This window comes from Rana temporaria, chromosome 1, assembly GCF_905171775.1.
Source record: "Rana temporaria chromosome 1, aRanTem1.1, whole genome shotgun sequence".
Lineage (NCBI taxonomy): Eukaryota > Metazoa > Chordata > Amphibia > Anura > Ranidae > Rana > Rana temporaria.
In genome coordinates, this window is record NC_053489.1 from 266,888,218 (window position 1) to 266,901,787 (window position 13,570).

Here is a 13,570-nt window from a genome sequence, read left to right on the forward strand (position 1 = left end):
GGACTTGTAGTGCACTGTGGGGGCTGAAATATGACAGCCCCGTTTTTGCTGGGACTTGTAATGCACTGTAGGGGCTGAGATATGGCAGCCCCGTTTTTGCTGGGACTTGTAGTGCACTGTGGGGGCTGAGATATGGCAGCCCTGTTTTGCTGGGACTTGTAGTGCACTGTGTGGGGGCTGAGATATGGCAGCCCTGTTTTGCTGGGACTGTAGTGCACTGTGGGGGCTGAGATATGGCAGCCCCGTTTTGCTGTAACTTGTAGTGCACGGTGGGGGCTGAGATATGGCAGCCCTCCGTTTTGCTTGGACTTGTAGTGCACTGTGGGGGCTGAGATATGGCAGCCCCGTTTTGCTGGGACTTGTAGTGCACTGGGGGGGCTGAGATATGGCAGCCTTCTATGCTGGGATCTGCAGTGCACTCTGGGGGGGCTGACATATGGCAGCCTCCTATGCTGGGACTTGAAGTGCCCTAGACTGTGGGGGGACTGAGGAATCCTCATTCCACCACTGAGGGCACTACAAGTCCCAGCAGAGTGGGCTGCCATTCTTCCATCCCCTGTAGTCTAGGGCACTACAAGTCCCAGCATAGGAGGCTGCCATATCTCAGCCCCCCAGAGTGCACTACAAGTCCCAGCATAGGAGGCTGCCATATCTCAGCCCCCCAAAGTGCACTACAAGTCCCAGCATAGGAGGCTGCCATATCTCAGCCCCCCAGAGTGCACTACAAGTCCCAACATAGGAGGCTGCTCTTACAGAACAGGAGAAAGAGCTGGGGGGGGGGTGTACTAGGAGGGGAGAGAAGGAGGCACAGGTTTGAGATGAGGGGGGATTTTTTTCTGAACGTGAGGAGTTATGCTGGAAGGGGGAGATGGGGGAGGATTTGTGATGGGGGAGGATTTGTGCCGAGAGATGTAATTTATGCTGGGAGGAGGAGATGGGGAAGGATTTGTGCTGGGAAAGGGGAGGTTAAGGAAAGGGTTTGTGCCGAGAAGGGGGATTTTCACTGGAAGGGGTTATATGAGGGTGAGGATTTGTGCTGAAAGGGAGTATTTTTGCTGCTAGGGGGGAAATGGAGGGGGCGGGGTCTGGAAGGGGTGTGATTTACAGATGATAGGGCTAGTCTTAATCAGGAACGGGTGTGACTTTGACAGGAAGGGTGGGTCGTATTTAAATTAGGGGGTGCATGAATTTAGTCAGGCCTAGGGGAGCACAAAACCTAAATACACCACTGCTCAGCAGTACACACAGACTGTTAACAGGTCACCATCTTTATTAATCACACAGACTTCCTGCTCCAACTCACCATACTATTTCTTAAAGCAGACATTTTCTTAAAATGGCAATACACAGAAATTAACAAATACATAACATTCTTACACCCAGTTTTACAAAACTCAGTAACATTATAGAGTACATGTCAGGTACATGTCAGGTGCCTAGATAAAGTTTTGGTGCATTCTGAACTCTGACCAGTTCATGAGCGTGGAAGCTGTTGTCTGGGCTTCCAGATGTTTGTGGTTGTGTGGTAGGGCTGGATGCATTATTCCATGTAAATCAATTAAGAGTAGTGTCTTGCTTGACCAAGAGATCCCACTCTAGTTTGCCGGTTTAGAGGTTCTGCTACTTTATTTGTTGGCTTCAAACTTGTAAGTAAGGATGAGCCGAACACCCTCCCGGTTTGGTTCGCACCAGAACTTGCAAACAGGCAACAAATGTGTTCGAACACGCGAACACTGTTAAAGTCTATAGGACATGAACATGAAAAACAAAAAGTGCTAATTTTAAAGGCTTATATGCCTTTATATTTATCAATACAAAGAAAAGTTTTAAAAATAGTCGTTTTTTCGGGAGCAGTGATTTTAAAAATGCTTAAAGTGAAACAATAAAAGTTTCGTGCCTGGGGGGTTTCTATAGTCTGCCTGTAAAGTAGCACATGTTTGGAACAGTCTTGCAGAAAAATGACATTTCTGAAGGAAAAAAGTAATTTAAAACTGATTGCGGCTGTAAGGAATTGTTGGCTCTCGGCAATACAGACCCGACAAGGGGAACCCCAAACCAAAATAAAAAAAATTGCGTGGGGGTCCCCCCAAATTTCATACCAGGGCTTTCAGGTTTGATATTGATATTAAGGGGAACCCTGCACCTTTTTTTTTCATAAAAAATGGCAAAGGGGTCCCCCTCAAAATCCATACCAGACCCTCCAGGTCTGGTATAGATTTTAAGGGGAAACCGGCGGCAAAATAAAAAAAATGGGGTAGGGGTCCCCCAAAAATCCATACCAGAACACCCTCCCGGTTTGGTTCGCACCAGAACTTGCAAACAGGCAACAAATGTGTTCGAACACGCGAACACCGTTAAAGTCTATGGGACATGAACATGAAAAACAAAAAGTGCTAATTTTAAAGGCTTATATGCCTTTATATTTATCAATACAAAGAAAAGTTTTAAAAATAGTCGTTTTTTCGGGAGCAGTGATTTTAAAAATGCTTAAAGTGAAACAATAAAAGTTTCGTGCCTGGGGGGTTTCTATAGTCTGCCTGTAAAGTAGCACATGTTTGGAACAGTCTTGCAGAAAAATGACATTTCTGAAGGAAAAAAGTAATTTAAAACTGATCGCGGCTGTAAGGAATTGTTGGCTCTCGGCAATACAGACCCGACAAGGGGAACCCCAAACCAAAATAAAAAAAAATTGCGTGGGGGTCCCCCCAAATTCCATACCAGGGCTTTCAGGTTTGATATTGATATTAAGGGGAACCCTGCACCATTTTTTTTCATAAAAAATGGCAAAGGGGTCCCCCTCAAAATCCATACCAGACCCTCCAGGTCTGGTATAGATTTTAAGGGGAAACCGGCGGCAAAATAAAAAAAATGGAGTAGGGGTCCCCCAAAAATCCATACCAGACCCTTATCCGAGCATGCAACCCGGCAGGAAAATAGGAGACGCGAGAAATGTTTAAGGGGGCTTCCAGAATCCAATAAGCCCCCCGCCTGCAGACCCCCAGAACCACCGGACAAGGGTCGTGGGGATGAGGCCCTTGTCCTCATCAACATGGGGACACGGTGCTTTGGGGGGAAAATGCGCCACTTTACAGGCACACTATAGACACCCCCCAGGTGCAACATTTAAAGAAATATTTCACTTTTATTGTTTCACTTTAAGCATTATTAAAATCACTGCTCCCGAAAAAGCGGCCGTTTAAAAAAAAAAAAAATTGCATTGATACATGTCCCCTTTTTATGTTAATACCATGCATATAAGCCTTTAAAATTAGCACTTTCGAATTTTCCTCGAACAGCGCACAACATTTGACTCGAACATCGGCTCATCCCTACTTGTGGGTGACCTGTGGATGGTATCGTGGTGTTAAGATGTGCTTAGTTCCCTTTGATTTAAAGAAAGTCTCAAGTTTCTTAAAATAAATTGTTGATAATTTTCAGTAATTATTTCTAGTGATAATCCCCACCTGGGGAATCATCCCTCCAAGGCAGTGGTGATAACTTTAGTGGCTTGCGGGCTTGTGCCCACTGCTATTCTGCATCCCTCTTGAATAAGGCACACAAAAGGTGTTGTGTTAGAAATCCTAAAAATGTAGTTTGACTCAGGTAATTCATGTATAACATCAGTGTTGAATTGTAAGGGCTATATACCTAGTGATGAGAGTCTATGGCCTACAAAGTCAACTTTGGTTTTAAAAAAAACACCTTTTTTTCATTTAGATTAGGTTGCAATACATACGTTTTGAAGCTCTCCACGGACTATCTATCTTGATTGGCTGAGACAATAACAGTGAGGAGGGAGCAGGGTAGGGACTGAGCAGTACTCTGTGTGTCCCAAGATACACAGAGGCAGCTTGGGAGTGAGCATGCATGAGTGCTCCCAGAGCAAGCTTTCTTTAGGGGCCTTCGGCAAGGGGGAGATACCAGAAGCGCCAACAAAGCATTGCATAGAGCAGATAAGTATGATGAAAAAAAACAAGGCTTTAGAACCACTTTAAAGGCAACAGGATTTTTTTCAACACAACTTGAATACTTATAAACTTCATCATACCTAGTGAAAATGTTCCTGTATGAAAAAAAAAACGTACTATGGTGTCCAGATTTTTCATCATTGCTGCTCTGCTCCTACGTCGCCATCTTAAATTGACTTCCCACACATGGGCAGACATGCTATAGGTCTCTGCCAGGTCCCATAATTTTTAGGCTGACAGAGACCCACATTGTGTCTGTCCATGCTAGATTTCAAAAAAGTTTTTTTTTGTAAAAACTGTAATTTTTATTCTTAATCATATTAAAGCAATGGTATACAAAAATGTGGCAATTAAAATATTAGTCATAAGCAAAATGTGTAACAATTCTCCTCTTGCCTTCATCTAGAATCTGATTAACTGCAATGTGATTTCTGCTGTTAAGGTATGGATATTGGTAGTAGTTGTAGCAACTGAGTTAATATAGAATAACTTAATAACCAGAATCAACTGATTTGTGAATAAATTAATATTTGTCACTAGAATGTAAGAGGGCTACAAAATAAGTTTAGCTGCATGACATTTATCATAATCAGTTAAGACATTTTAGGTGTTTTCTGGTGAGATTTGTCATCGTCTGCCTTTGGAACTGCAGTGGCGAGGTCTCTGTTGAGTGTTCCCTGCCTACCTTTGTGTAAACCCACACCTCCTATGACATTTTCTATGATTTCAAATAAATGTAACACATGCTACAGACTCCCATTAACTGTTGTGGTTGGCATGCATAAAAAACATAGAGATTTTGGTAACAGATGCCCTGAGAGATATAAGAAACCAGTACATCGTTATTCTCGTTAGCATCTGTGAAAAAAATAAATATCAAATTTGGATAAATTCAGACTTAAACAAAGACTGATCTACAGCCCAAGCTTTTAATTAAGCTAAGTGCCTCTAAATGAGAAATGCATAGGTACACTACTAAACAGGGGTCCACCACCCACAAATCAGTAAAAAGGTCACCATGGGGTGATCATGCAACATCAATGCTGTTTAAAAGATCCCCCTCAGTGATGTCTCATATTCTCTAGCTGAATCATCTTGGCTATTATTAAATCTCAACATGAATTGAAACAGATTGTTTGCAGATGTTTCTTAGGAAACGGGTGTACTTTATTCTAATTTTAAAATGGTTTCTAGTATGGGATTAAGTATCAATGAAATCAGAAGATTGTGATGAAATGGTACCACATTGTAAGCCAGCTTTTACAGAGAATATATTTTTTACTCATATTTTTTTTAATTTAATTTGCAAAGTGGAATGGAAGTATGCTGCCATCTTTCAGCCAAGTATTCAAAGAATTGTTCTGGTGCTGTGTATTGCATATATAAAAGGAAATAAATGTTTTTTAAAGAGTTGATTATGCTTTGTAAGGGTTCATGTGAGAACATAGATAAATTTAAGCAGCTATGCAAATACAAGTCCTAATAGTCATATATGAAGTGGCCACCAATTAAATTACCTTTGTCTTGTTAGAGAAGTTTCTAAAATAGAAGCATCTATTTGATTTGATTATATGTGTATGACATTATTATCAGATTGCATCTGAAAAATGAGATAACTATTGATTTCTATGAACATTACTAAAAGACAGATGTTCTGAAAGCTCCATCTTTTTTTCCATGGCTACCCAACCCCAAATCGCTGTGGAGAGATGAAAAAAAGTCTGTGTAAAAAAAGTTAGTTAATCTACTTTCCTTATTCCATCTTCCACCCACAATGTGTAAACTAGGGTGACATTCCTTTCTTTCCTTACGAGACCCCAGGCACTGCATGCAACATCTTCTTGTGAGATTTCAGATACTCAGCAATGTCTGAAATCTCACCAGGAAGATTGGTGCTATCATTCTCTAATAGGAGCGGTGAGTGGAAGTCAGGGTAAGGTAAATCTAATGACTTTTTCACTGGCTTCTTTTTATTTTCTTGGTGTTTTGGCATTGGGGGAAAGCCACGACAAAATACCAGAGGTCCACTTTTCATGTTTTTTCCCAAGTCTCCCCTATATATCAGATCACTAGTAATAGTCAGAGATATTGGGATTGTTTATGCTTTCACCATGTAGTAACACTGGGTGTAACCAAAGAGGGTCCTTCAGAGATTTTTAAAACCAGCTCAACATGTTTTGCGACCTTGAAGTTGTCGCTACTTCAGGAGCTTCTAAAATTGTTATAAAAGGATAAACTTCAATTAGAATATAACAGAATACAATATATATATATATATATATATATATATATATATATATATATATATATATAACATGTACATGATACAACTTAATGCGCATCAGAGATATATTGCATATAAACTCCGGGGTGGTAGTCAATTTTTCTTCCCCTTGAGGGGTGTGGGGGCAGCTGCGGTGCCGCTGTGATATGGGCAACCACTAACAATTTTTGTAGTACCTCTTTTGTGGTGTTTATATGCATTATATCTCTGATGCACATTAAGTTGTATCATGTACATGTTATATATATCTATTGTATTCCATTATATTCTAATTAAAGTTTATCCTTTTATAACAATTTTATACGCTCCTGAAGAAGCGACAACTTCAAGGTCGCAAAACATGTTGAGCTGGTTTAAAAATTTCTGAAGGACCCTCTTTGGTTACACCCAGGAATCAATACCCTGCTCCCAGCGCGGGCCTTGTTGCACAAATCAGCCCTGTTTGAAGTGTACTGTGCAGATTGAGTATTTTTCTGGGAACCTTTGGGCTCATAGTTTAGTAATTTGTAATTGGATTTTAGATGCACCAATGTATGTGTATTTATGTGATCAATAAATTTGTTTGCAATTATTTTGTGCCTACAAAGTCCATTTTCCAAAAAATATTTAGGGTGTTTGATTACCACCCCAGGGCAATTCGTAATCAATCAACAATCATGTAGTAACACTGGGCTACAAAACACCATGTAGCAGGATAGAAAGTCCAATCTAATCTGTTTAGCTCCTGGGCAGATATCTGGACCTAGGCTGTCATTGACAACAGCAGTTTCAGCACCAACTGCATCTGGGTCTAGAATCAACTACATGGTGCCTGCATTGGTCATTTGGATATGTCCATTTTACAATTTTCATGCTGATAGCCTTTTATTAAGAAAGGCTTTTGTTCTAACCAGAGATATGAATCATGAAAGTATAGACATCAAAAAGTGTTTCTTGTACACTTGAAATAATATGTCAGTCATTTGAATCATATGTTCATACAACACACACTGTTTTACAAAGTATTGGGGTTGGTAAATATTAATTTACTAAATTAAAGAGGTAATCCCATAAAAAGTATAATATGGTATGACCTATGACTAAAGTTGTTAGCCTTTTTGTTCACCTGTTCATTGACAAACTTGTTTCAGTTGAACTGCGCTGAGACATTCCTCAAATTGTGACTTCACTGAACAATTCTAAATCACTACCATTTTTACAAATCCAGAACACAATTAGAAACTTGACTATCTAGCTACACAGTTGGTGACGGTAGGGAGATTGTTGAACTCTGATGGGTTTGACTCTGCTACTATGTTGGAAGCAGCAGTGGTCCAATTGGTAGAGGCACTGCAGGGACTGCTGTATAGGGGGATAAAAAACAAGACGAGATCTAACCCCCTCAATGATAACAACAGTTAGGATATGGAAAGCTGCTATGAGAAAAGAAGGATACTCCAAAACAAAGTTCCCCAAATACCCCATTGTGGAGAAATCCTGAGCTACCACATTTGGATTCCATTCAGGATCCAGGGGCATGGACTCAGTATGGAGTAGTAGTACTACAGGGGGAGAAGTTCTATACATATGTAGAAATGAGGCAATTATGGAAGTTTCCTGAGAATTATGTTTTTAGATATATGCAACTTATTCACTTATTCACGCTTTGTTACCCCAATTCCCGGGAGGAACCCCACAATTAATGGAATTGGGTTTGGAACTAATGGTAAAAATGGGAAAAAAGTCAATTTCAACTATATATGCATATTTAATAAAGACTACATCTCCAGATATGAGTAAAGTAAGCGAAAATTGGAGAAGAGACGTTCCAAATTTGGTGGAGGAGGATTGGGAGGAAGTATGGAGGTTTCAATTTCAGATCTTGGTATCACTTCGAGATAAACTAATACAATTTAAAATAATACATAGAAGCCATTATACACCATATAAGTTACATAAGATCTCTCCATTAAACCCTCAAAACTGTTGGAGATGTGTAGACGTGCCAGGAAATTTTATGCACATATTTTGGTCATGCCCGAAGATAGTAGCATTTTGGAGAGATGTCTTGAAAGTCATTGCTATAACAACATCAATAGTTCTGGAACAGGAGGAAGAAATCTGCCTGTTAGGATTGGTAGGAAAAGATGATGGCCCGGATTCACAAAGCACTTACGCCGACGTATCTCGAGATACGCCGCGTAAGTGTAAATATGCGTCGTCGTATCTATGCGCCACACTCTGAAACCAAGATACGCCTGAAAATAGGCTTCATCCGACCGACTTAACTTTCCTACGCCGGCGTATCATGGGCGTATATTTACGCTGGACGTATTTGGCGCACTCGTTGATTTTCTATTCACATATGCAAATAAGGGAAATACGCCAATTCACGAACGTCCGTCCGTCCGACGCAGTGCGCGTAAAGTCCTATGTCCGGCATAAAGTTATGCCCCATAAAGCAGGTGTAAGTCAGCAGCATCCATGCAAATGGCTGCACCAGGGAACACAAGCCAACGTATTTTACGTAGTTAGCGTAGGTCGTGAATAGGACTAGGCGTAGGTTACGTTCACGCCGTAGGCAGTGATCCGGTGTATCTTAGGGAGTAGTTCCGATGTGATTCTAAGCATGCGCACTGGGTTGCGTCCAATATACGTATCTGTCTGAGACTCAGCCCATCATTTGCATGGGGTCACGCCTCATTTGCATGGCTCACGCCCACTTCCACTTACGACGACTTACGCATAAGAAACCCAGCGCAGATTTGGCAGCACTGGCTTTGTGAATCCAGTGCTTGCCTCTCTGCGCTACGTCGGCGTAGCATAAAGGAGATATGTGAGATGTATGTGAATCCGGGCCATTGTCTCTGTAGGAAGGAGAACTGGGTTTATTATTATTTTATGCTAGAAAGGCGATATTTTTAAACTGGAAAAAGGCAGAAGCCCCCTCGATAGTACAATGGAAAAATCTAGTAAATACAAATCTGCAATTGTATAGGGAGACATACTGCAATAGAGGTCATGGGGAGAAATACAAGAGAGTATGGGAAAGCTGGATAGAAAATCCTATGACAGCTTCTGGTTAAAATAAGGAAGAAGGGTGTAAAAGGTATATGAGTTAGGTGAAATGAATGTGAAATTGATTTTTTAAGGAGGCTCCAGAAGAGAGCAGATATGTGTTAAATGTATAATGTGAATGTATATGTGTATGTATGTTACTTATTTTTGTATGGGGGAAAAAAAATGATAAAATAATAAAGAGATTTATAAAAAAAAAAGAAAGTTGACTTATTTGGACAAAAAACATTTTATACAATATAATTCTTGACCAAGGGCCCCATGCAGCTGCTAAGGGACTCACGGACAAGAACCCAGTAAGGGCCAGTAAGGTATTTACTTTTCAGTATCCTTTGCATTAATCTCAATAGAATTATTGAATCAGAAAAGTCACTTTTCATTTATTAATAATACATCAGCATACACTTTTTTTTTATTTTTTTTAGATGACAAGAATAATATTGAAACAAATGGAAGAAAGGTGAGACCTATTTTGGGTACCAGCTGTCTTAGTAAAAAATGCATATTAAGCATACACAATAATGTCTCTAGTTTCTCGTTTGAAAAATGTTTGCTATTTTGTTGCAATTAAAATTTCCACTGGTTCAATTTATGATATTTCATGTTATTGATTATTGATTTTTTCCTCCCCTTAGCACATTTGAATTTTATTTTTCCAGTTCCATGCAATATTTTACCTTTTTTCCAGTGCTTTTTGACTAATATTAAAAGAGAAAGGCACTTCATGTTTGCCATCAGTGGAAATGGATGATCCTTGCACATATTCTTTACACCCCAAAGAGCATGCATTGTTCTCACTCGGCTCTTCTTCCAATCTGCTTTTATCCACTCTCCTCATGGTAAATGATCTTCCTCTGTGGTCCCTTCTTTTGCCTTTCGCTGTTGTCCTCATTTGTACTCCCCTTCCGTCCCTGTTCTCCTGCGCTGTGGCTATTTGGCTATTCTTTCCCTTAGAATTTTTTTCCCACAAATATGTTTATTAAGAAGCTTTTGTACATCACAGTAAGTGAAAATACTCACAGAGAGTGCATGGGAATGAGCAGAATACTAATTAGAGTGCAACAAGACCATTTAAAAACAGTCAGAGGGCACATGAAAGGGAACAGGCAATGCCAAATTAGAAACAGTGCTACTCACTGTATGGAGTACCAGAGATCCTACACTGCATAGGTTTGCAATGATTAAATAAAGCAGACTATATACATTAGGAGTCCCTCTTAGCAGTGTAAACCAGATTACCTAGAGCCCAGGGCGAACATGCAAAACTGCCCCCCCCCCCCCCACCATAGGATGTATGAGAGTTATGTGTCAGCAAAAATCCAGCCCCCCCAAAAAGAAAATTGGGCACTAATCTGCATGATTACCCACTAAGCATAAATTCCCCTTACTCCCAGTCCAAATCCCCCCCCCCTGCTGATTTCCCCACTCCCAAAAAAAACTCACCCCCCTAGCACAAATCCTCCACCCCCTCAAATTTACCCTCCGAGTACATATTCTCTACACCCTACTCCAAATGACCCCCCTAGCACAAATACCCCTCCTAAAACAAACACATCCTCAATCATACCTACTGACAGAAATCCCCTCTACCATATCACCTCTTCTAGCACAAACCCCCCAAATTGACCCTTCTCTTCTCCCACCCCCCTCCCAACACAAATCCTCCAAAAAAACAAATCCTACCACACACACCCCCTATTACCCCCTGCAGCCCCCCTAATTCCTTCACCCTACACAAATCCCCTCCCCTCTCAATCTCCTTACAGTTCCAACCCACCTCACATGATACCACAGTGCTCAGTACAGCCATTCCTCCTGCCCACCCCTTGTCCCGGACCTGGGTGTAGGGGCAAAACTTGAGGAACAAAAAGATAAAAAAGGGGATGCTCTGACATAAGGGAATAAGGAAAAAACAAAACAAAGGGAGAACAAGATAGGACAAGAATGAACATGGTGGAGAGATCCTGCCAGTAAGGCCCCCATTCTGCTAACACTCTTTGAAGTATATTCATTTATAAAGTCACCCTGGACCTGCGGTCTTTATCTCACATGTCTCAATTTCCTGCTCCAAACTCTCATATCTTTCTTACCCTTCTTACAAAATTCAAATTCACTGTCCTCCTCTGATCTCTGGGCCTCTGTCCTGCTTATCTTCCATCCTTCCCCTATTCAATCTCCAGTTAAAATTACAACTTTGCCCATTTTCAATTTGCCTTTTTTCTATACCCTCATTACACCTTTCTTTGCTGTGTTTTTGTGTTTCCTGCTCTTGGCTCTACCATCAGCTCTTGCCCACCATCATTATACAATGCTTAAAGTGGATGTAAACACAATTTTTTTAATTTATTTTTTATGTCACAATGTACAGTATAAGATTTCCTATCATCTGTGCCCAGTCTTGCCACGCAGAATTAATCCAGCTCTGTCTGAGCAATCCTCTTTTATTGTTCAGTGAAATAAAACAGACTTACAGAGAGAAACCTTGGTCTGTTCTGCCCCCTTGCTGTGAATGATAGGTTATTTACATATCTCATGCACTAGCTTTAGACAGGCATTATTTTTTAAATTCCCACCCCACTCCTTTTCTGAAGTCATGTGGTTACTTTTCTGGATTTTGACTGGATGTTAGTGATCATAGCAGAATTCAGTGTAAGGAATACATAGGAAAAAATGCATGTTGACAAGGGGAGTGTAGAAGTGGGAGGAGAGTCTACTGACATCACAAGTCCACCCACCGAGCTCCAGACAACAGATCCACCCACAGAATCTGCAGTTTTTCAGTTCTTATAACAGACAGAGGGGAGACATTTGACAGGTAAGGATACATGCAGGAGGCATGTATATCCTTATAGATCAGCTCTAGGGCAGTAGTTTAGAAAGGATGAGAGTGGGTTTACATCCACTTTAACCTACCATTATCTCCCATATTTTATCCCCATTTGCCCTTCTTTTTCCCACTATTAACTTCACCCTCTGCCATCAGCTTACATTGTCATTATGTGTGTGTATTTGCGTCAAATCTAAAGTGGACTTTGGCCAATGTATTTTTAGATAGAGTGGTAAAGGACAACAACATCTGTTTTATTGCTACCTGTGTCCATGCTAAGAAGATATACTCTCACTTCTTGATCTGGTGACCACTGTTACTGAGACAAAAGTGCCAGGAAATCCAAACTTTTACAGCTGACAGAACAGGAGGTGAGGGGAAATCTCCAAGTGGGGACTTGTTCTATGCCAGCAATATCTGGAACAAAAGGCAAAGCTAAATAACCCTAATAAGGGTACAAATAGTAATGAAAATCCAACAGAGGTTCTGACGTATCCCAACTCCTTGCTGATCCAAAACAGCTAAAAACTCATTTAGGATCTTAATATGGGACCCAGTAAGATCCTGAATGAAAAGTTAAATGTGCGACAAGTATGCCAGTAAAATGAATTAATGGAATAATTTTTATCAATTTGTACTACTTTCTTGAAAAGAAAAAGAGAGTGATTTTTTTTCCTATTTACCACAATTTCACTTGCATTAATCTGAAAACAATAACTACATAGAAACATGTTTAAAAACAAAACTGAATTACATTTTTTTTTCAGAAAAAAAGGTCTTGTGTTGAATATTTCTTCTGGGTTTGGTACATTTCCTTGTCCACTTTATGCACTATATTCTGCCTCCAAGGTAAGTATATATTGCTGAACTTGCATTCAATTTAAATACTCTAAAATGTAACTAGGCATAGGCAGCAGGTACCAACAGGTGTTCTAGAAGAGATCTAGAAGTTTGAATGGCTTCTGTGATTGAGACCTTAGGCAAATTTATAATATAATAGGTGGCCTGATTCACTGAAAGAGAGAAAAAGCAAGTGGGAAAAATAAAGCACCCCGGGCACAAATGTCTGCTGTGCATGTCTAAGGCCAAGTTAAAATATAGAGAGTAAACATGTTGACTTAAAAGCAAAACGCTAAGGCCCCGTACACACGGTCGGACCAAACCGATGAGACTGGCCCGTCGGACTGTTTTCATCGGTTCACCTCTGAAGTGGCCGTACGGCCTGATATGTGTATACACCATCAGTCCAAAATCCGAAAATCCGATCGGGTCAGAACGCGGTGACGTCAAACACACGACGTGCTGAATAAAACAAAGTTCAATGCTTCCAAGCATGCGTCAACTTGATTCTGAGCATGCGTGGGTTTTGAACCGATGCTTTTCTGTACTAACCATCGGTTTGGTCCGATGGGGCAGCGGTCCATCGATTCGGTT

The 13,570-nt window shown here is 40.6% G+C and overlaps 1 protein-coding gene across 1 annotated transcript in view; it reads left to right on the forward strand.

Moving 5' to 3' along the window:
* Window positions 1-13,570, forward strand: part of HSD17B3 (hydroxysteroid 17-beta dehydrogenase 3) — a 124,035-nt gene that overhangs the window by 81,633 nt on the left and 28,832 nt on the right. The window contains exons 6-8 of the mRNA XM_040355474.1: window positions 4,375-4,410; window positions 9,735-9,769; window positions 12,904-12,985. Of these exons, the coding sequence (XP_040211408.1) occupies window positions 4,375-4,410; window positions 9,735-9,769; window positions 12,904-12,985 (153 nt within the window). The remainder of the gene's footprint in view (window positions 1-4,374; window positions 4,411-9,734; window positions 9,770-12,903; window positions 12,986-13,570) is intronic.